The following is a 22,400-nucleotide window of genomic DNA, read 5'->3' as shown; positions in this document are numbered from 1 at the left end:
ACATTCAAGAACGTGTTTCAGCGTTAAATTCTATGGGGGTCATCGAAGGTATCAGAAATTTTATGCCTGAAGAAAATTCCGAATACCGTTAATACTAATTTTATGGTCGCAAATGAGAAATTTTAATTGGGACATGAAATTCGGAATATTTAATCGTTTTCACTGACAGATACCACAAATTTATTATTATGGGGCGAACACAGAAAATTCCAAATGTTTATAGTACATTAGTAACGGGGGAAAAATCTAAATTAGAGAAACGTATTCGGGACATTTACAATTATAGCGTGCCGTACCTATGGCTGTATCTACTGCGGTAAACACGCTAGTGTCCTCTTTGCGGTAGCGTCCTGTACGCGATCGTAAATTATGCTAGGTCGATTCTAAATTCTATGTATTTTACAGAAACATTAAATTATCTATATGCATGCTATATAAAAATTTCTGTGCAAGTTCTCCATATTAATCTCATTGAAAGACTAATTTCGAAAGAGGTCATTTTTACTTTAAATTAACCTAATAACTCTGAGAATATCTACCCCTATTTGCTTTTAAATACCTAAGACAACTGAATTTAAGTCTCAAACCATGTTTTTGTAGCAAGGTAATTTATACAAGGAAGAACAGTTCGAATAAAAAAGTTACAACATCCGTCATTAAAATGTTAATTACCACTCATACCTATTCTACAAGATTGCATTTCTTCTGTAAGAAATGTTTATAATGTGTAAGTGAATTATAAGTACATGTAACAACGTGATTGTATACATTTCTGACTAGGTAAATCGAGTAGAGAAAACGATTAATCATTCGATAAGTTGGTCGTAAAACGGATAACCAGCTCGATCGTAAATTCGAGCGTCGAAACACGAGTGACACGTCGATCATCGCGTTCCCGCTTCAATAACCCGGTATCGAAGAATGTTGGGAATTTTTGCGCGGAAAGTGAGGTTAGAATACACGACGCTCGCGCGGTCTTGTTTCGCGCGCGCGTGTCAGCGAGTGGGAATTCGGTGTTTTCACGAGGAAAAATGTGCGCGGCACGCGCGCTGACGTTCTATTTTCGAATGAAAGGCGCGATCAGGGGACAAGAACGAAAGAGAGACGCAGAAGAGCGGGCGCGAAAGAGAGCGTCCACGGGCAAGCGCGAGAAAGAGCCGGAGCACACGTGCCAGACGAAGACGAGTCGGAAGAAGCGTACAAGACGGACGCAGGAACGAAACCGCGAGGGTTAAAGCGTGGAACAGAAAGCGAGAAAGCGACGCAACGAGAGCAACAACATTGTACAAAAACGAAGACAGATTGCGACGCGTCTGTATGCGTGTGCAGGCGAGCGAACGAGACGGAGATCGAGCGCGTACTCTTTGAATACACACGCGACGGCGGGAGAAGGCGGATGGAAAAGGGACGCAGAGAGGAAAAGAGACGGAGAGCGGTGGTGCCGTTGTGTAGCGTGGACACAGGCAAGGAACTCTGACTCGTCTTATGCTAGGCGGCCATGCTGGGTCTCTCTCGCGTTCCGAGAATGGGTACCTTTCGCGTGCACGATGGAAACTCGTGTATATACCCTCGGAGAAAATTTTCCTCGCCGTAACGGCCGAGGGCGGTAGCGAGACGAAAAGAATCGAGCCGAAGACAAAAAAAAAACGAGAGCGTGCACGCGCGAACGAAAAAGCGAAGCGGAAGGATGTAAAGAAAAATAAACAGAGAGAAAACGTGCGAGAAAAAGAAAGAACGAAAGAAAGAAAGAAAGGAGAGAAGCACACGCACCGTGTTGACCACCACGCGTTCGCCGTTCAGGACGAGGGGAGGGGGCACCTCTGTTCACGAGCTCGACCACGACGTATATGCAGTACACGTAAAACTACGCGCGGCAACGACACACACGACCAGTGCACGCGTCTTCGCGGTGGCTCCGTGTTTTCCACTGTGTGCAGCAGCGTCGTGTCGATGCTGGTTTTTCCTTTCTCGGCATGGACGCCACGGCAGCCACGCCAAGACGAACGAGAAAGAAAGGAAGCGGATCGAGCGTGGATCGTACAGCGAACGACCGGAGCTCGAAGCGAGCGAGCCGAAGATCCGTGGAGCAAGCGGTGCTGCCTATCGGATGGCACTGCGTTCAGCGCCGCGGTGCGCGACCCCCGTCGGCCTTCATCGTCTTTCCTCGTCGCGCCTCGTCCCGTCTCGGTGGCGCTCGTCGCTTTTCGCCCCTTTCCGTCCCTCGAGTTCTGCCGCGGCCGCGGCCGTGTCTCGCGCCAATCCCGCACACCTCCCTATACTGCTTTGCTCTCTGCTCGTCTTTCGCTTCTCTCGCCTCGCCTCGCCTCTTCTTATTCCGCTTCTTCTTCTTCTCTTCTCTCTACCGAATTTCTAACCCCTTCTTCCGCGTGCAACACCCTCTCTTTCTTTCGTTCTTTCGTCACCGCCGCTACCTTCTTCGATTCTCCATCTCGTCGCCATCGCCACTGTCACCACCACCGTCGTCGTCACGACCGCCGCCACCATCACCGTCACCACCACCACCGCCTCCGTTACCCTCCCCGCCGCCACCCTCGCTATCGTCACAGATGCTGTCGTCGCCGCACTCGCCGTCGCAGTCATAGTCGACGAGTGCTGTCGTGAAAATCGCTCTGTTTCCTCACAGTCCCTGGTTACTCGTAATTCGACGACGCTACTGCTCGATCGTTAGAATCGCGCTCTCTTGATAACGCGTTCTCGGATCTATAATCTCCAGACATCTTATCACCGCGATATACCTCATTTTAAACTCATTATTTTCATTTTTTAACCGTATCCCTGTAAACATTATCTTCCAGTGTACCTCTTTACCTAAAAATCTATTGAAATACCATCGAAGTAAAATCGAAGTCCCATCGAATTCGCCCAAATTCGAGGATTTAACATATTCTGATCTGCCATCTTTCCGTGATCGATTTAAATAAATTTGCAAACTGTCAGTCTGTAAACGTAATTAAAAATCGAGTACTGAGTACTGAGCATATTAAATTGTTCAAGGTCGAACAGAGGCCATTTTCACATGATATGCATCGCAAAACAGTGAGAAGACTCTGACACGCGTTGCATCTTACGTCAGCACAGGTTCACCGGCGGTACGTTGACCACGAGATTCGTGGCACGCACCCACGATCTCCCCTTGGGAAGAGACCGGTCAACAGAATCCGAGATACTCCAATACGGACGAACCTATGCATATTTGGCACATCGCGCGCGGCACGTTCCGTTGAGTCACCCTTTGGGTCTGAAGCACGCGCAGCAGACGTAACAGGACACATGCCTTCCGCACAACCGAATTTCGATACGTGCTCGTAGCTGATCCCTTGAAATCGAGCCATTTGTGGGTCACCTTGTTTCATCTTATGCACCACGATCTGACAAGCGTAAAAATCAACGGAGGGATAGGGACGTCTACACTGACGAAGCATATGTGTGTGTCGTACTGAAACACGATGTATATTCTTATACTCTTTCATTTCTATAGAGATTTTCGTGTTCTTATATTCCTATATTTACAGCTAGCTCTTTGTATCCAAAAGTCTCTAGATTCATAATTTTTTAAGTTTTAAGACTTTCAGATTCTTAGCTTTCTGGAATCCTAGATTCCTAGGTTCCTACGGTTCTAGACTTTTAGACTCTTGGATTCCTAAACTTCTGCATTCCCAGATTCCTAAATTTCTGTATTCCAAGGATCCTAGACTTTTAGACTCTTGGGTTCCTAACTTCTGGATTTCTAGATCCTTAAATTTCCACATTCCTACATCTCTGTACTCCTGAAACCTTAGACCTTCTCTAGGTTTCGATATTTAGGCAACTAACTACCAAGTTCCAAAAAATCCACAGGTCAAATCAGTAGACCTAAGATCATAAAAATCCACATATTCCTAAGATACCAAATTTGTAAAATGCCTAGATGCGTAAAATCCAGAAGCACTCCTAGTTACGCCAATGGATAGGAAACGTGTACGTTGTTCGTGGGCGAGGATCTGACACGAGCCGCCGGGTCAGCGATAATAATTCATCGGAAAGGTTAATCGTGGAATGCCAGCAGCGCAACGCGGCGTCACGATATGCATTCCCAAGTTTCTGTCCTCCGTGACAGAAGACCGTTCCCGTTTCTTGCTCACCGTTTCCATCCCTTTCTGGGGAGGAATGTCGGTATCGACGTCACCGAATTGCCGTTCCTTATTTAGAAACGAGGACGTCAGCGTCGTTGAGACAGCCGATCGGTCTCAATTATTTGTCACCTAACGATTTCATGACGCCGACTCAGCGCCATTTTTCCCCGAAACTTCCACAGGGATACTGAAAATTTCAGCCGGACCATCTCTCGTTGAGTATCGATCTGGAAACCGGTAGCCAAAACGGCTGACCTGGAAACCGTAGTTTTTGAACCTCGACCAGACACGGGTTCGAATATCGCCCGGTTCGGACCGTTCCATAAATACTTGCGACATCGTTAAGATTTAATCGACTGTTTGCTCGGACTTCCGCCGCTACTGCACACTTGGTTGCAACGTTTGTTTCGTTGGACGATGGAAGTAAAAGATTATGGCGGAATTTTGGTTTCGGATAAGGGAAAACGTCGAGGAAATCTGTTGGGTGCTACAACTTGTAAGCGTTAATCTGCTCATTATATTACCTTGGAGTTCGATAGAATTTCACATTAATGAGGTCTATAAATTTTTAGGATTCTTCTGAACTCCTTTGGTCTTACAAAGACATTGATTTTCCAAAAAAGACTATTTAACTTACGATTTCGATAAATTTTCGAATGTTCAGATTTCATAAATTTCTACACCTATGTTCCCAAATTAATGCATTCACAAATTTGCAAACCCTGAAAAATGCATAAAAATCAACTAGTACACCCTTCATCTTTATATTTGGCGTGGACTGTACGTGTATAGAGCGCGGCTTATCTCGGCAGATAAGAGGTCTTCGATCTCGTCGGGTCGACCGTCTCGTAAACAGAATACTCGCATAACGAGCGGGATCGACAGACACGGTCATGGACCAGGAGAACGTCGATTCTTGAACGAATCTCGTCGGCGAAAGGCGAGGCGCGTAGGCCGATAGGAGCGCGGCGATACGCGATCGCTCGCTCGCGGGGAACGAGGAAAGAAAATGCAAAAATGCACTTTTACCGCGAGACGCGGACTACGACATTCCACGGACATACTTGGAACCGGACACCGAGTTCGTGGAACCGGGACGGTCACTCGAGAACTATGCTATTTAAAGAAAGGCACACCGTGAAGCACCCCGTTTACCGTTACTATCAACCTCTCTCGACCTTTTGCCCGTCACTTAGGCGAACGAACTGACCGGTTCGATACCATCGAATCGCACGATTCATCCCTCGAGCTAGCCTCGATCGATTGCTTTCCCTTCCTCCAAGATTTATCTTTTAATTTCCTAGATACTTATCGCTCCACTGCGGATGTTTATGTATCGAGGCGCGGTATAAATAAATCATGTAATCTGCAAGATCACGCTCTATAGATTACACGGTTTCAGACTATTTTGCAGACCTCGATCATGCAGTCTTATCGTTTTGCCTTATCAAGCTTTATCTTTCGAGTTCTGAAAATTACATGCCTTCTTAGAATTTCCAATTTACATAATTATTTAAACATTAACCTCGTTTGGAAATTTCGGTATTCTCACATCAGACTCGTCTTGATACTATACAAAATAAACTTAAAATTTTTAAATCTGTACCTCACAAGTCCAGCGAGATAATAACCAACCAACGGAGAAATAGCATAAGGTTTTTCACCCAGATAGTTTCCGAGTCGCTGCCAAAAAATATGTTCGAGTAGAGTTAAATTGACCTTCAAGAAGAGGTCCGAATTTCTTGTGGAGAGAAGAAGGCGAACGTAGTAAAAAGGAGGTGGAGCGGAGGAGACGTTTAAAAGAACCTCAAAGAGCATAAAGACCAAGTGATAATCGGTCAGAGACCCTCTAGCGGGGCCAGACGGCTATGCACTCGGTTCGAGTGCCAGGGCAGACAACGGACAGACGTACGGACGTGCACAGGGACGAACGGACAGAGCGAAGCAACCAGAACACATTGTGATGGCTTGGTGCACAGGCCAGCTCTCTTTCCTTCTCTTTCTTCGCGTTCGCTCTTCTAGTACACTCCAGGCCATTGCCATTCACTGGCATGTCTCGTCTCTCATTTTCCAAGCGGTGGCCTCTTCTCTTTTCTTGCGTCGCTCTCGGCTCAGCTGCTCGCCTCTTTTCTTTGCCTCCGTCTTTCTCTCCTCTAATCTCGCGGCCACGTTTCATAAATAATAAAGGCAAACGCGGAAAGCGAGACGCGACGCTTCGTCATCGACGCTGATTTTCATCTTCTCACGCGGTCGAAACAACGGATAACGTTTATGCTCATTCACCACGGTCATTCGCTCGCGTGCGACCTCCCCTTTTTTCGATCGCTTGCGGTTAAGTGACTTCCCGAGGGAAACGCGAGGAACTCGTTTTCAGGGATTTTTGAACACTTCATGAATTTCTATACGGATTTGAAAGAATTGGAGTTTATGGACTTTGGGATCTGTTTCACCTATAATTTTCTAGGCAGCTGCGTCATTCACAGCCAGCTAATTATTGCTAGAATGTAGAGACAACTGAAGAATGTTAAAATATTAAGCACATTTCATCTTCAGCGTTTTTTGATGATGCAGAGTATAATTAAAATTGAACCAAATATTCAATTGCAGTGAAAATATAAGTCTGGTTTATCACGTTCCAACTGCAGTGTGTGACACTGATTTCAATACATAGTATATACATGTCACTACATATTGTCACATGTATACTAAAAATATACCTACATGTATATCGAACTTCTGCAACTTCATGTCACTACTCAACATATTGTGGCACAGTCTTACTGCAGTAAAGAAGACTTCTAAAATTTATGTAGTAATGTTACAGAATAATGTATTTAATGTTTAATAATTCGATAGTGTCGCAAAGTAAACGGACACCCAGTAGAAATCGTTGCAACAGTCGAAGTAGAACAGGTTGACTAGTCAGACCAAGCGCGATGAAAGATAAGAAAGAGCGGAACCCCTGTATCCTTGTTCGAAGCAACAATGTTTCGAAAGTTGTTCGTGGTTGATACATTGTACGCAACCGGTTCTGTCGAAGAAGTTTCTATTATTAATGATCCATCATTTAGGCTGGTTTCGAGCAACCTGTCGTGGCCGGCCCCTACGTCGCGGTACGGCATCGTGAACGAGTCCTTACGCGTCACGAATCTTTCCCGCTCGTCCTGTTATTATTCCATCAAATACCAGAAGGCAGCGAAGGGCGTGGAATGGACCGTCGAAGGGCAAAAAGAGAAGGCAGAGGACCGAGGGACAGACGGAGAGAAAGGGGAGGGCAAGGACTTCGGGGCAGCCGGAATTTTTGCGGCTGTTTTTTACAGTTACACCTGCCGTTCTCGAAGCACCGATCGCAAACGTCACGCACGACGTCGTATCGTTTCGTACTTCATGCGTGGAACATGAGGACGAGCCTTGTATACGAATCGCGGGAGCACGGGGTGGCAACGACCAGCCACAAAATGAACAGAGAGAGACAGGGAAAAAAATGGGATAACCAAGAAAAATGAAGAGGGCGGCCCCTTCGACGGAGTCAAAAGAGAAACCGACGAACAAGAACGAATACTCGACGAAACGAACAACGTTTATTCGCTCCTCGAGCCGGCTATTTCGGAGTCGATGAACTTGCCGATCACGCGAAATCAGTCGTGGACTAGCGCTTAAATATTCAATTAAACGGCCGGATGAGATTTATACGCTCGCGCGTACGCGCCGTTCGATAGCCAACGAGAAGCTGAATAACAGCAGACGAATGCCACTGAGTTACTGCCTCTCTGTTATGCGCGTGCCGGTGATATCCCTTAACCCCTATTTCGACGACCAAATATATTGCCACCCCAGTTTTCGATTCCTATGAATCCTCGTTTCTTATGAAAACACCTTTTGTCACCATGGAAGGTTTAATCCTTGGCTGAAGGTTTGATCATTTTCAAATTTGATGGCTTGCGGTCTTGAACTTATTTTGGATTTCCTTCATAACCAGAAATTAAAGTTTTTGCGCTAAGATAAAGGATTTACGATTTCTTAGAAGTCTACATACATAGATTCCCAAATCCTAAGGTCTCCATATTACATTCTTAAATCTCTAGTTATATACGAAGCTTCATAAAGGCTCACTGTATGGCAGTGAGATCTTTCCCCCTGGTTCTCATATTTTCCCAAGGAAATTTATGTTTGTTCTCAGTTGTGTACCTGTCTTAAAACACGCTTTCGTAGAATTCGAATATGTAATCTCTATAACATAATTGTACAACGTCAACATACATGAGCACTTCATTAACTCGCCTCTAAATAATGCATCATTGTAAACCTAACGATTACCGGCTTTTTCCCTCGCCACAATTTCTTGCACAGGACGGATACACCTGTTGAATGATCCCCTTAATACGTGTACTGTGCAAAATTACTTCTTCGAGATTAATCGAAATCTGCAAAGTGTCAAGCGCCTCCGCAAGTTGAAACGAGAAAAAGTCACCGATGAGTTGTTTCGATGTAGAAATTTTCTTGCAGGACTCACAGTTGCCAGCTGTCACAGAGTATGCGTGATTCGAGAAAATTGGACGGCTCCACTTCCGACAGGAGGCATCCGATTGTACGAAGGCAGACGGTGCAGACTCGTTGAAAAATACATGCCCATGCTACAAAAGCTCACGAGGGCGTCGAGGCAAATTGGATTATCGACGATCAAACATGGAATCCGATCAAATCGCTCGGAAAGGGCTTCATCCCTCATCTTTATCGGTTCAACGGCGCTGTAACGCCATCGTCTCTACACCTACAAGCTTACGGTATCCAATTCTCCTTGATGATTGCAGAATTCCGCCGACAGGTCGATCATCGAGCACTCGAATTCGAGCCAAAGTCGAGAATCATCTCAAACTAAGATGAAAATTGCAATTAGGCTCATCCCTAAGAGATTTATCCTTAGTCCATTTCGTAAATTTTATGCGCGCTCGGGCAGAGCCGAGATCGACAAGTAATCTCATTTTTGAATAAATCATATGAGATGTAAAGAACTGTGACGAGCTCATGCATACGGAATTAAGTTTTCTGGCTCCACGAAATAATTTACTACTCGCACGAGCGGTAACACTGCGCGAAACAGGTTGACAGCATCGTACGATTAGGGTGCGCTTTTAGGGGTGCATAAATAGAAAAGCTCAATCTGTTCGCGTTATTTCGCCTGTGGGGTCACAATCGATTCCACCGATCGGACTACTAGGTGTTGGAAGGAATAATCTCGTTTACTTAGAGGAGCAAGTTCTAGAGATTTAGTTCTACATTTAGACCTAGAGACTTGAATATCAAGAACTGTGAAATTAACCTCAAAAATGTAGTAATTATAAAATTTGTTAATTAGGTAGAAATACAAAAATTTATAAAAATGTAGAAAATAGAAGATTGAATAATGTATAAATGTAAGACTAACTCGCGTTGTACAAAGAACATTGTATCCAAATATACAAGGCCAACGTTCGATGCACGCTAAAAGGAAAGAAGCAAAACGAAACAGGCAAGCCTATCGACAAGTTGGTCGATCAAAAGGCGTCGTCGTTTTGCATTGTTTTTCAGGAGGCTCGGCGGGCGCCGGGCGCCACGCGGATCGAAGCGTCGAAAAAAGGAGGAAAAAGTTACACGATTATCGTGGTGGAGAGCGATAAGCCGTCAAAGAGCATTTGCCGCGGCCGGACCAGTCGGTTCGTTCTCCCGCGATCACCACGATCACAACAGCGTCGACGAGGAGGTGGGCGGAGGGGACTTGAGAGGCAGCTACGGGGGAGGAGGGATAAAAAGGAAAGAGGTTAAAGCGACAGGGCAGAAAAGGGCGAGAACGAGAAAAAAGCATCGTCGGAGCAGCTAGGTAACCGGCAGGAGTCGAGAGTTATCGTCTGGCGATAAAAGTCGATGGCGATAATAACGGCGATATACAGGTTCCCCTGGTGCCCCTATCCCCCTACGTCGGCTCGTTGTCTTTCTTCCACCGACGCTCGACCGGGCTGATGCACTGGTCTGGCCTGCGTCCGCCTTGTCTGGCTGTCAACGGGTCGTTGAACCCCCCTCTTGCCCCTCTTGTATCCCTACCGAACGGTGTCTTCAAAGCTTCGAGACTTATCGTCGTTTAAATGCAACGCCGTGGTCTCCGCTTCGTGGCTGCACACAGTCGACTCAACCCCTCCTCCACCTCCTCCGCCTCTTGCACTCTTTGCCCATCCACCCCTCCCGCCGCGGCGCCCTTCGACGCCAACAGATCCTGCTGCCCCCTGTGCGGATACAAAAGTGACCGGCCATTTTCTCAGCCAGCGATACACCTTCGCTTCGTTGGGCTTCGTGAAGTGGTCACCGATGCTTGTCGTCTAATCGAATCGTGCCCATCAACCAGATGAAATACGTTCACATGCAGAATACTTTGTTGTTAATATTTAGAATCATTTGGTTGTAGCAGTCATGTAGCTGGAGCATGATAGAAATGTGGAATTAGTTGGACCGCACTTATGGCTTGTTTCAGGAAGCTTTGTAGCCTTGTGCAGGCTACAACGATAGAAAGATTTGACCATGAATTTCAAGGTCAAGGTCAATTCTATGTTAATTTTTACAGATAACCAATCCAAAGAATAACGCTGCAATAGTCGTGGCATATCATTTTCAGACATGTATACACATGGTCTACACACATGTATTCACATACACGGTCTATTGTAACAGACAGTCAAATAAGATGCACACGACCGCCCTTTTTCGCTGCGATTATAAGTCTGTCTTCGTTACTGTTATCCAGAAAACAAAGACATACTGAACAGGATCATAAAAGCATTGCTCATGTGAATGGTGTCTAAAAAAGTTCAAGTATCTGAGCCTCACAAACGCAGTCATTTCTGAACAGTCCAAAATGTATCAATTTGTCCCTGTATTACCACGTAGCGAAGTGCCTATATTATACATCGATGCGTCGTTGCGGGTGTAACATGGCATACGAGTGTCGGTGGCGAACAAACCCGACTGGTCCCGAGCGATTAATCATTCCAATCATCCCGGGTGAAGTCGGACGAAGGGGAAGGATTTTAAGTAGACCAGAGTAAATTGCCGTTCCCGTTGGTTTTCGGTAGTTCGTGTACGTTAGCCGAGTAGCAAGGGAGTTTTCAAGACCGGTCACGAACTTTCCAACCCCCGCGACGTATCTGCCGATCGGTGAATGGGATGAGGACGCGGAGGGAATGGCGGATAGCGAGCAGATGCAATGCATTTCCTTCGGAAACAATTTAAACGACGCTTCTCCCCGTTACGTCGACGCGGAGCGGATAAAGGCGAGAAGGGCGTCGGGCGAGAAGAGGAGGACGCCGAAGAAGCGGCGGACAGAACGAAAGGAAACGAGACGGAGGACGAAAGAAGGTGCCTACCTACTCTAGAAATGGTAATAATAAAATCCGGAGGAGTTTCGGGGTTGGAGGGGTCGCGAGGGTGGTCGGTGCAGCGCTCGGGACAGAGGGGTAGGTCCGCGGAGGCGCGAGGACAGAGAGTATTTTAACTTTTTAAGGGGGTGTAAGGGAGCAGTAGGAGTTCACTCGAACACAGTTTGGTTGGCTTGTCTGCGCCGGGGGTGAATCGGGGGTTAGTCTAGACGGGAGTCTCCCGACTTCCACCTCCACCCCTATGGACCCCTCGTTGCGCTCCAACCCCCGGACGCCACCACCGTCACCGCTACTACCACTACCATTCAGACTACGAGCAGACAGGTTGCGACCAATGTCGTAGCCACCCCTTTCTATCCCTCTTCTTTCTCCCTCTCGTTCCCTGTACCCCCTTCTTCTCGCACCTTCCTTCGCGCACTCGTCCAAAATCTCTCGAGCTGTTCTCTAGAAATCGGAATTTTTAACTTGCTACCCTTAACATAACACGTATGTGTCTTCCACATACAGGGTGTCTCGAAGAAATTTTCTCCAACGATGCATGGTCTAATCGTGTAATATTGATACTTCTCATTTGAAGTCAAGCAATTTTCCTAATAATTTTCAAGTACTTTTGATTGATACATTCTGTCATTAAAAAATAATCGAAACTCCCTTATTTACTCTACGTTACTAAATGTAGGAATGAATGTAATAAGTTACTGATCAAAATCATGAATCTGTTAAATTTGTATATAAGTTTATAAGTCTATGTATAGATATCACATTGAGTAATTACTTACTAGAAATTGTTTTTAATAGCTACAGTGATTAATTAACAGCATTAGCCTTATCCGGAAAAACAGCGGTGGCAGAGGTTTCCTCGCGAAGACACGCGGATGTAGCGGAACGTTGGTGCGCATGCAACTCTTGTGCAAGCCTCGAATGAGAGACATGGTGTTAGAATACTAATAATAGAGGCGCTTATTTGCAACGGTAAGCCGTGTTCGGCTCGCTAAATGCCGATGTATTTATTTCTCTCGTATGAATGGTGTAAATAAATAACCGTATTTATGATTCGAGTGCAAAGCTGTCGATTTTTGCACCCCGTTGCTTGACAATTTGATCTATAAGGGATATTTGGTCCATCAAGTATAAAGGTTGTGGTGTATGTAGATGTTAGGGGATGTAGAAAGTGGACATAGGAACTTTTTATTTAGGGGTTAGGTAATCTAGAAATTTGTGGAGGTAAGTGAGGACTTTGGGATATTGGGATTTCAGGATCCACCCCTATGACCTAGAAATTTCATGACACAGAATTTCAAGAAAAATTTCATGACATAGATCTGAGAATAGTGGTTCAGAATTTTCTTATTTCAAAATATAGCAGTTCCAAGATTGTCACATTTAAAAATTCCAAAATTGTTTAATGTAACATAAAAATCTTACACGTACTTATCCGAAAGATGGCAACGTCCGAGTACCTAACGTCTGCCTAACAAAGTGACTAGAACTTAATAGTAGGCGGTTTATTCCGTAAGAACGGGTCGGAATCGCACGATCGAGCAGTTAAAAGGCCGCTTATCCGTGGAAACGTAGCGACATGCACAAATGCATGCAGATTTATCTGAAACAGACATCGGGCGGCGATAAGAGGCAAAACGAGAAACGCGTCTGGAAAAAATTCCGCTGCTCATCCTTGCCTAATGCGCTTTGTGCTCGTTACACGCGCACGCGAGGATAAGCAGAGTGGCGAGATCCGGGCAACCCTCGAGGAGACTTCGAATGCCAGCGACGATCCGTTGAATAATAATATATTCTCTAACGGGCTCCAATAATGCGGCATTGAATCATTGCACGCTCGTACACCCACTGCGCGCGTGTAGGTAACTGTGACCAAGGCTTCTATGTACAGTCAGTAGCAAATCTGGTGTCTTCACGAAAAATATAGGACCGTGGAGTCTCACACAATTTTAGGGAAAAATTTAGGGGTAGGTTAATTAACCTAGGAAGGTGGAATTTGAAGATGTAGGAATTTGGGGACCTTAGGAATTGAGGGTCTAAGGATATGAAAGTGGGAGGATTTGATAGTGTATTTGGGGATATGAGAATTTGTGGATGTGGGGATTTGGTAATGTAGGAATCTAGACATTTAGAAATTGGGGACATACTAATTTGTAAATGTGGGACTTGGGGAACTGGAGGTATGGAGGTCTCAGGATTTGACAGTGTAGGAATTTGGGGACCTGGAAATTTGGGCATGCGAGGATTTGTAAAGTTAGGAATATGATGATATAGAAATTTGGGGACGTGGATTTGGTAATATAGGAATCTGGAGATTTGGAAATTGGGAGCCAATAATTTGCAAATGTGGGACCTTGGGGAGCTGGAGATTCGGATGTCCTAGGATTTGATGGTATAGGAAGTTGGGAACCTGGTAATTTGGTCACGTGAGAATTTAGAGCAATAAGCATTTAGAGGAGCTTGGTATCTACGAATATAGAAATTTGTATATCCAGAAACTTATATATCCAAAAACCTAAAAACTTCCAAAAATCCAATAACCTAAAAATCCCAAAAATCAACAACTCCAAAATTCACAAATTCGGAAATGAAACAATGGTGAAGTCCTTATTGATAGAAAGCCTACGTTGCAGACGAGTGTACGCGACGCATAAGCACGTCATTGTTCCATTACAACGACCGGCGACCGGAGAGATACAGCAACAATAACATTTATATGTGTAAACAATGGTGCAACGACCTCGGGGAGATCGCCACGGTCCGGTCAACGAGTGCATACGCGCTTGGAAAAGCAGCGGGAACGCTCGGCGACGGCTACATCGAGATTATTTTCATTAAAACAATTTTTAAAAGAAAACCACCACGATTCGCCATTATGAATGTGTGTGCTGTGTAGGCGGTGGATAATGGATACACCTACGTACCGAGGGCATGTAACAGAAACGCGTGGAGAGGAAGGTTGACTCCATTCTAGTCGAGATACTGTAACTTTCTGGATATTTGTATTTTTTGGTGATTTCAATGCATTTTTAATGTTATGTTACGTTTGCTCATATGAGGTTATGGTACGGTTAAGTTAAATTTAGTTAGGTTATGTTAAGATTAGGTTATGTTAAGGTTAGATTATGTTAAGGTTAGGTTATGTTAAGGTTAGATTATGTTAAGGTTACGTTATGCTAAGATTAGGTTATGCTAAGATTAGATTATGTTAAGGTTAGGTTATGTTAAGGTTAGGTTATGCTAAGATTAGGTTATTTTAAGGTTAGGTTAAGTTATGGTTAGGTTCTTTGAAGGTAGGTTATGGTCAGCTGGTTTAAGGTTAGGTTAAGATTAGCTTGATTAAGGTTTAGGTTAGAACAGCTTCTTTAAGGTTATGTTAGCTTTAGCTTATGTAACGTTAGATGAGAATTAACTTCTTTAATGTTAGATTAAAATTAGCTGATTTAAGGTTAAGTCAAGTTTAAATTATTTTTGTTCATATTATATTAAGGTTATGGATTTGAAGTGACAGCTCTAGTAGGATCAATTTTAACTCCAGAGAATATATGATTATATTTAAGTTTATGAAGTAACTAATAATGTTTAAATTTGCAAAATATATAATGGTTAATAATGTTTCTCAAAAATGTAGAGCTTAATAGTGTTCATAAAATGTACAGTAATCAATCATGTTCATAAAATAAATAATGATTACTAAAATTCATAAAATATATATGTCAGCAAAGTGCACAAAACATATGACTAATACACTTCATAAACTATATGCTGATTAATAAAGTTCATAAAATACACCGAACAATAGAGTTCATAAAACAAACATCACTTAAAAGTATCAAACATACCTTCTCTATGTAACAAAAGAGCATATATCTAGAGTGACTAGCTTATCAAAATGCGCATCCACAGCACGTGATTAACACATTGAAATTACCAGAACAATCTGCCATTCAACGATACAAAGAATTACCGATACAAAACATGAACGCATCCTTTGTTCAAACGCAAAAGGGAACACCATTGACCTTGTAATTTCGACAGGAAAATGGGACGTGACATCGACAAGATCACGACGCGGTAATTCCCGTAGGATGTTGTTCGGCAATTTTCCAGCGAGCGTAGGATATAAGCCGTACACACCGTCGACACGAAATTTCTTTTGTGGAATCAAAGGCGTGAGCCAGGAGAACGAGCGAAGGGCAAATTCCCTGACAGCCGGGGCGATACGAGCGAAACGCGAAATACGTGCACGATCCCTTTGATCTCGGCTAGCGACTGTCCGCCACCTTGTAAAGCGTATTGAAATTTTCCAGGAGCAAATCGTGAGTGGCGATGTGTGGCCGGGCAGAATACGACGGCGTGGCGGGCCAGGGCACAGCTCAAAGCCATGCGTGGAATGTAATTGTCGGAGGATGAAGAATGCACCAACGACCGACAAAGACGTTGTTACTCTACAACCCTCCTCTTCTTCTCTTTCTTTATTCTATACACGCGCCAAGGCAACTGCAGTTTGCGACCTTACCGACTGTTCGTCAGCGAGGATTCTGTCGAATTGTTAGTAAAATGTGTTGGTCATTTTTGGGGTTGTAATTTTGAAGATTTTATGGGGATAAAAATTATGGATATGATTTTTGAATTTTGCGGGTTTTGGATTTTGCAGTGTGGAGATTTTGGTCAGAACACAGAGGTGGTGGAAGTGGATAGTCTTGGATTCTCAAGGACCCCAAATCTCAAGGTAGACAAGTACCTACATCCCCAAGTCCTTAAATTTCAAATCCCTGGATGCTTAACTCTCAGAGTCCTCAAATCTCAAGGTTTCCAAGTATCTGCATCCTCAAGTCTCTAAATTCCAAATTCCTGGATGCCTAACTCTCAAAGTCTCCAAGTCTCAAGGTTCCCAAGTCCCTGAGTTCTGAATTCCTGGATGCCTAACTCTCAGAGTCCTCAAATCTCAAGGTTTCCAAGTACCTACATCCTCAAGTCTCTAAAATCCAAATTCCTGGATGCCTAACTCTCAAACTCCCCAAATCCCAAGGTTTCCAACTACCTACATCTCCAAATCTCTAAATTCCAAATCCCTGGATTTCTAACTCTCAAACTCACCAAATTCCAAGGTTTCCAACTACCTACATCTCCAAATCTCTAAATTCCAAATCCCTGGATTTCTAACTCTCAAACTCCCCAAATCCCAAGGTTTCCAACAACCTACATCTCCAAATCTCTAAATTCCAAATCCCTGGATTTCTAACTCTCAAACTCCCCAAATCCCAAGGTTTCCAACTACCAACATCCCCAAGTCCCTAAATTCCAAATCCCTGAATGTCTAACTCTCGAACTCCCCAAATCCCAAGGTTCCCAAATTCCTAAACCACCTCTTCCTATCCCTACATCCCCCAATCCTAAAAACCTCAACCTCTTACGTCCCCACATCATCAAATCTCTACACATCCCTAAACAGCACCCACTGATTCACTCCTAGATTACCTCCCAAAGAGTCAAAAGTGGTACCAAGTCCTCATCAATTTCTCAGCCAAGGGCTTTTCATACAGTAACCAGATTATCAAACAGCACCGATTATTCGAAGAATAATATGTTCAGACGCGGTTTAACCGCAATTGTTGCACCGATACGAGTCACGAAGTTCGTGGAAAACGCACAATGACGAAACGGAGCGGGTCTGGCCAACAACGAAATATAAATTGTTAATGCGGTCTGCTTATTGTCGAGTTAATTTTAATCGCGTTTTATGCCAAGATCAACGCGGCTGTCTCGCTCGTCCGCTTTGTATATTCATGACCGCCGATCGTCTCGTTGCTTAATTCTCTGCCGGGACATTATACGCTCGCGGAACAAGAAGTTCATTTGCCCTTGGCGATTCTTTCCAGACCTAACCCTGTTATTCCACCCCTTTTTTTCTGTAATGTGTTTCTTCTCCGGGATGTCGGAATGAGGAAAACATTTGAAGATTCAATTCGTGGGCCATTATTTTATTTATGAGGAAATTTCAAGTTTGAGTAGCGTTGTATGTTTTGACTATAATAGTATTATGGAAGACACGAGTATATGTACTTTATGCTGCTTTATTCAAATCATGCTAATTTTTAATATTGTTTTAACTAAAACTACCAAACCGGTCAAATGACGACTTCACAAGTTTCTTATCATAAGGTACACATTTTGTTAAAGTACATTCCTTGAAATCAGCATTTATTTTCATCAAGATAATGAATAAATGTGTGTGCTAATTTATGTTTCGTCATTTGTATATTTATTCTTTAACTTCATTTTTAGTTTCAAAGTAAGTGTACATTATGTGTCGGTAGGTTTAGTGTTAATATAACAGCCGTGAGTGGTTAGTTCTGATTGACCTAACAAATTATAGTGCAAGAAGCTAAATACACTTGTACTCATCCATCAATTTACCAAAAAGCAGTCAAACCATCATTATGATGTCAAGTCATCAGAACATCCTCGCATCACTTACTAAAACCAAGTTTCTGTCATCTTAAAAAAAATAAAGCACAATTTAGTTCCACGAAGTAACTAATCAATCCGACGTTTCCAGTTATATTAATTACAGCAGATAAAAGAGCGGCGAGCCTTAATCTGTTTGAAGAAAGGTTACGTCGAACTTTGACTCGAATCGTGCCCCGGGACAAAGTTATCGCACCCGCGAAGCTGCGTTAGCAGACCAACGATTCCAGACTAAACAAAAACCATCTGGTTACATTATTTTTTTCCTCGTGTTGTAATCAGCGATGCGGTCGTGGTCGTCCCGCCATTATTATGACTGGGTACGAGGGATAATAAGCTTCTTGGCCTAGAGCCGGAAACCTCCACGGATCGGGAAAAGAAAACATCTCAAGAACGTGTATACAATTGACGTAGCTCCATCTTCTACGCAGGCGTACTTGCAAGGTATCTAGGACTAGAAACTTAGGGGTGATTTGAGGATTTGGGGATTTTGAGGCAAGAATTTGAGGATTTGGCAATTTGGGTTATAGGAATTTGGAGAGTTTGTGATTTGGAAAAATAGGAGTTTGGGAATTTAGGGATTTGGGGACTTAGCAAGTTGGGGACCTAGAAATTTGGGGACTTAGCAATTTAAGGACGTAGGTATTTGGGGACTTAGCAAGTTGGGGACATAGGAATTTTGGGACTTAGCAATTTAGGGACGTAGGCATTTGGGGACTTAGCAAGTTGGGGACCTAGAAATTTGGGGACTTAGCAATTTAAGGACGTAGGTATTTGGGGACTTAGCAAGTTGGGGACATAGGAATTTGGGGACCTAGAAAGTTGAGGACTTAGCAATTTAGGGACGTAGGTATTTGTTGACTTAGCAATTTTGGAGACATCAGAATTTGAAGACCTTGATACTTGGGGACCTAGAAATTTGGGGACTCAGCAATTTAGGGACGTAGGCATTTGGGGACTTAGCAAGTTGGGGACCTAGAAATTTGGGGACTTAGCAATTTAAGGACGTAGGTATTTGGGGACTTAGCAAGTTGGGGACATAGGAATTTGGGGACCTAGAAAGTTGAGGACTTAGCAATTTAGGGACGTAGGTATTTGTTGACTTAGCAATTTTGGAGACATCAGAATTTGAAGACCTTGATACTTGGGGACCTAGAAATTTGGGGACTCAGCAATTTAGGGACGTAGGCATTTGGGGACTTAGCAAGTTGGGGACCTAGAAATTTGGGGACTTAGCAATTTAAGGACGTAGGTATTTGGGGACTTAGCAAGTTGGGGACATAGGAATTTGGGGACCTAGAAAGTTGAGGACTTAGCAATTTAGGGACGTAGGTATTTGTTGACTTAGCAATTTTGGAGACATCAAAACTTGAGGACCTTATTACTTGGGGACCTAGGAGTTTGGACATCTAAAAAATTTAGAATTTAGGAAAATAGGTATTTGAGAATTTATAGATTTGGTTTATAGAAATTTGCAAATTATGAATTTTGTATATTTAAAAATTTGTGAATAAGGAAATTTGGAACTTGTGCACTCAGATGTGTAGTACTCTAAAATTAATTAATCAGAAAATTTAAAAACTCAGTATCTTTCAAATTTAGAAGTGTGCACCTATAAACCTTCCAATATTCCCAAATTCAAAAACACAATTCACAAGTACTCTAAAAAGCACAAAAGCCTGTTTAAATAAAGAACCCCTATACGCGACACATCTTTCACTGCCCTTATCAAAAGGGATACCGCGTAAAAGCGCGGCCATCACGTAAAAGCTTGAAAAAACAAATTTTCCACGGGCCAACGATCGAATGGCCGGAGCTTTTCAGCATGGAGGCTGTTTCGCGTAGGTGTAAACAACGAGAGAGGCAATGGACAGGAACGGTGAGGGTTTTGGTGGCGCGAAACGAGCTCGCGTCCGAACGGTCGCATATTTTTACGTGGTTGCAAACGTGCAGCTGCACCGTCGTCGCGGAATATACATGCGTGACCTTTAAATAGTTTCTCTCGTACTTGGTGCAGCAGCCCGCATTTCAAGCGAGCTCGCTTGCGTAAGTTCTGTTTGCGGTGAACGAGCAGCCCTTCGCGAGCGTGCACCTCTAACACACAACTCCATTTTGGACCACGTTCGTTTTCGTTCGGTGACCCGCTTGAACAAAGACTCGCAAACCTTCCTCATTTTCTTCCGGATTAAGGAGGAGAAGATGGTACGATGGAGGATACGATAAGATGCGTGAACACATATACATGATACATTAAAGTGTTTAATATTTTTATTTACTTTAGGTACATGATTGTTAGATCATATGTGTGTGATTATATGTATGAGTTTAGTACATGATCATTGAAGATGGAATCTAAAAAATTGTCTTCCACCAAGTTTGTTTTGAAAGTGTTTAACATTTTTATTTAGTTCAAATACATAATTGTTAGATCATGTGTGTGTGATTATATGTATAGGTTTAGTACATGCTCATTGAAGATAGACTCTAAAAAATTGTCCTCCACTAAGTTTGTTTTAATTACAAGTACATTTAATGTACTGTTGTATAAACTAAAAACAAATACACTGTGAATACTCATTTTCATTTTAAGAAGTGTTTCACTGTTTCACGCAATTTCATTTCTTCTCTGACGATTTGTAAATTGATTTCCTGAGCGATGATTCACTGTTATAAAATAGTTGATCGTTTCTAAAAGGCAGTGTTTATGAAAAACAAAGAGAAACCGCAAACGTTTTGTAGCATGTAATAACGCGAGGTTCTCGTTACGGAGATCAATCTTGAAGTTAATAGAGGGTGGGGCGTTTAGAAATCCGGTTAGCCATTTGCGGCGTCAAACTCGCGTACCACACGATCCGTAGAAATTTAATTAGCTCGCACGTACGCCAGTGGAAACGGCGGTTCACGACTAAAATTATTTTCCACAAAAGAACTGTGCCCCTATCGCTGGCCGCGGATCTTCAAGGCCATGAAACGTCTGTCTCGCATCGCTCCCCTCAGTCCATAAAAATTCAACGATGCACATCTACTCTCGTGTCCTCTGCTACCGCGTGTGCGTGGCCGTGCACGGTGCACGCGATTAAAAGCCCGCGTACGTGTGCGTACCACGTCGCGATTAAACGATAATAAAGTTCACCAATGGCCTTAAATGCCATTCCTAATTTAAACGCATGCGTATGAACCTTAAGGATACGCTGCTCTTAAATCCCCTGCGTAAACCTTGCCTTGCTAGCGCCTCGTGATCGACGATAAAACGCGTACGCACGATTTGCCGGATGAATCACGACCCACTGATAACGCGATAAGAATAATAAAATTAACCGAGGCATCGATAGCGAATGTTACGTTTACGAGCGGACCGGTGCCAACGATACGAACAAAACAAACTTTGCGAGTTTACGATGCAATCCGATATTCTTTATTGCAGGTCACTGTCACTGATTCGTCTTTGCGAGTACTGTGAAATATTACTAGAATCAATCGTGTTTCACCGTTTAATCGAAATAGGTTCTTTAGACGCGGGTTCGTATAATGGACGCTCGATAAATGACCGTCGAGTATACGCAGGCGCGTTAGGAAGGTTCCTCGGTGGGTCTCGGTACTTTGTGGGTAATCTGCAAAGTTGGAGTCGAGATTCGATGTGGTTTGAGAATTTGGAGATTTGAAGTTTTCGGGATTTGAGAAGTTGAAGATTTGAGAGTGCAGAGGTTTGAGGTGCAAGGAACTTATAAATGTCAACAGTTGAAAATTTGGAGGTTCTAGATTTCAGGGTCCTTAGAGATTAGAGAACTTGAATTACAAGCTTCTCGAATTTATAATCTCGTGTGCTCATAGTACTTCGATTTCCAGAAGAATATTCTGAAAATTCCAAAAATCGCACCGCGCTCCAAATGCGCGGGCATTTCGAAGCCCGAGCGCGGGCGCCTTCCGCGCGACCGTGGCGTCATCTCTCGAATCCCGAAGGAACCGATCGGCTGTGTACTCGGCAATTTACGTGTGCGAGGGACGGAGAAAGCCGAGAGCGGGTTCCTCGGCGCTGCTGGCTCCGAAGCTGGTTGTGTGGACGTCGTTTCGGGTTGAGGTGGAGGGGGCGTCTAGACGCAACGTCACGAGTACGTAGCCTCCCCCCGTGAGCCACTGTCGGTCTGTGTTCCCTCTCCCCTTTCGCCTCGCGCCACAGTGCCGGCTGGTGTTTCCCCTCTTACTTCCCCGCATCACGATGCCGCGCCGATGACGGTCGCAGCCAGACACTCCCGTGCGAGGGGTGCGGGTTCGGCGGGGAGCAGAGGGTGCGGCGAGGGGGAGGGGGTAGGTGAGGGTGACTCCGGCTTTTTGGTTAGGAATTGTTGCCGGTCCACGCACGTGTCTGCGAGCTCTGTCTGTGTGCACGAATCGA

At 44.0% G+C, this 22,400-nt stretch overlaps 2 protein-coding genes across 2 annotated transcripts in view; one reads left to right on the top strand and one right to left on the bottom strand.

Moving 5' to 3' along the window:
• The window catches only part of LOC100875326 (uncharacterized), a 155,531-nt gene extending 152,612 nt beyond the window's left edge, over window positions 1-2,919 (bottom strand). The window contains exons 1-2 of the mRNA XM_076528978.1: window positions 2,850-2,919; window positions 2,433-2,613 (exon numbers count right to left, since the gene is read on the bottom strand). Coding sequence (XP_076385093.1) covers window positions 2,433-2,613; window positions 2,850-2,919 — 251 coding nt within the window. The remainder of the gene's footprint in view (window positions 1-2,432; window positions 2,614-2,849) is intronic.
• Window positions 1,077-20,225, top strand: LOC105662904 (uncharacterized). Its single transcript, XM_012288699.2, has 3 exons — window positions 1,077-11,538; window positions 15,847-16,087; window positions 16,194-20,225. Exons 1-3 carry the CDS (start codon window positions 11,365-11,367, stop codon window positions 16,235-16,237), a joined length of 459 nt encoding a protein of 152 aa, XP_012144089.2. The 5' UTR covers window positions 1,077-11,364; the 3' UTR covers window positions 16,238-20,225.
• Window positions 20,226-22,400: the final 2,175 nt, after the last annotated feature.

Source organism: Megachile rotundata, chromosome 2, assembly GCF_050947335.1.
Source record: "Megachile rotundata isolate GNS110a chromosome 2, iyMegRotu1, whole genome shotgun sequence".
NCBI classification, from domain to species: Eukaryota; Metazoa; Arthropoda; class Insecta; order Hymenoptera; family Megachilidae; genus Megachile; species Megachile rotundata.
The sequence above is the reverse complement of the archived record's forward strand: the minus strand, read 5'-3'. Positions and strand labels throughout refer to the sequence as shown.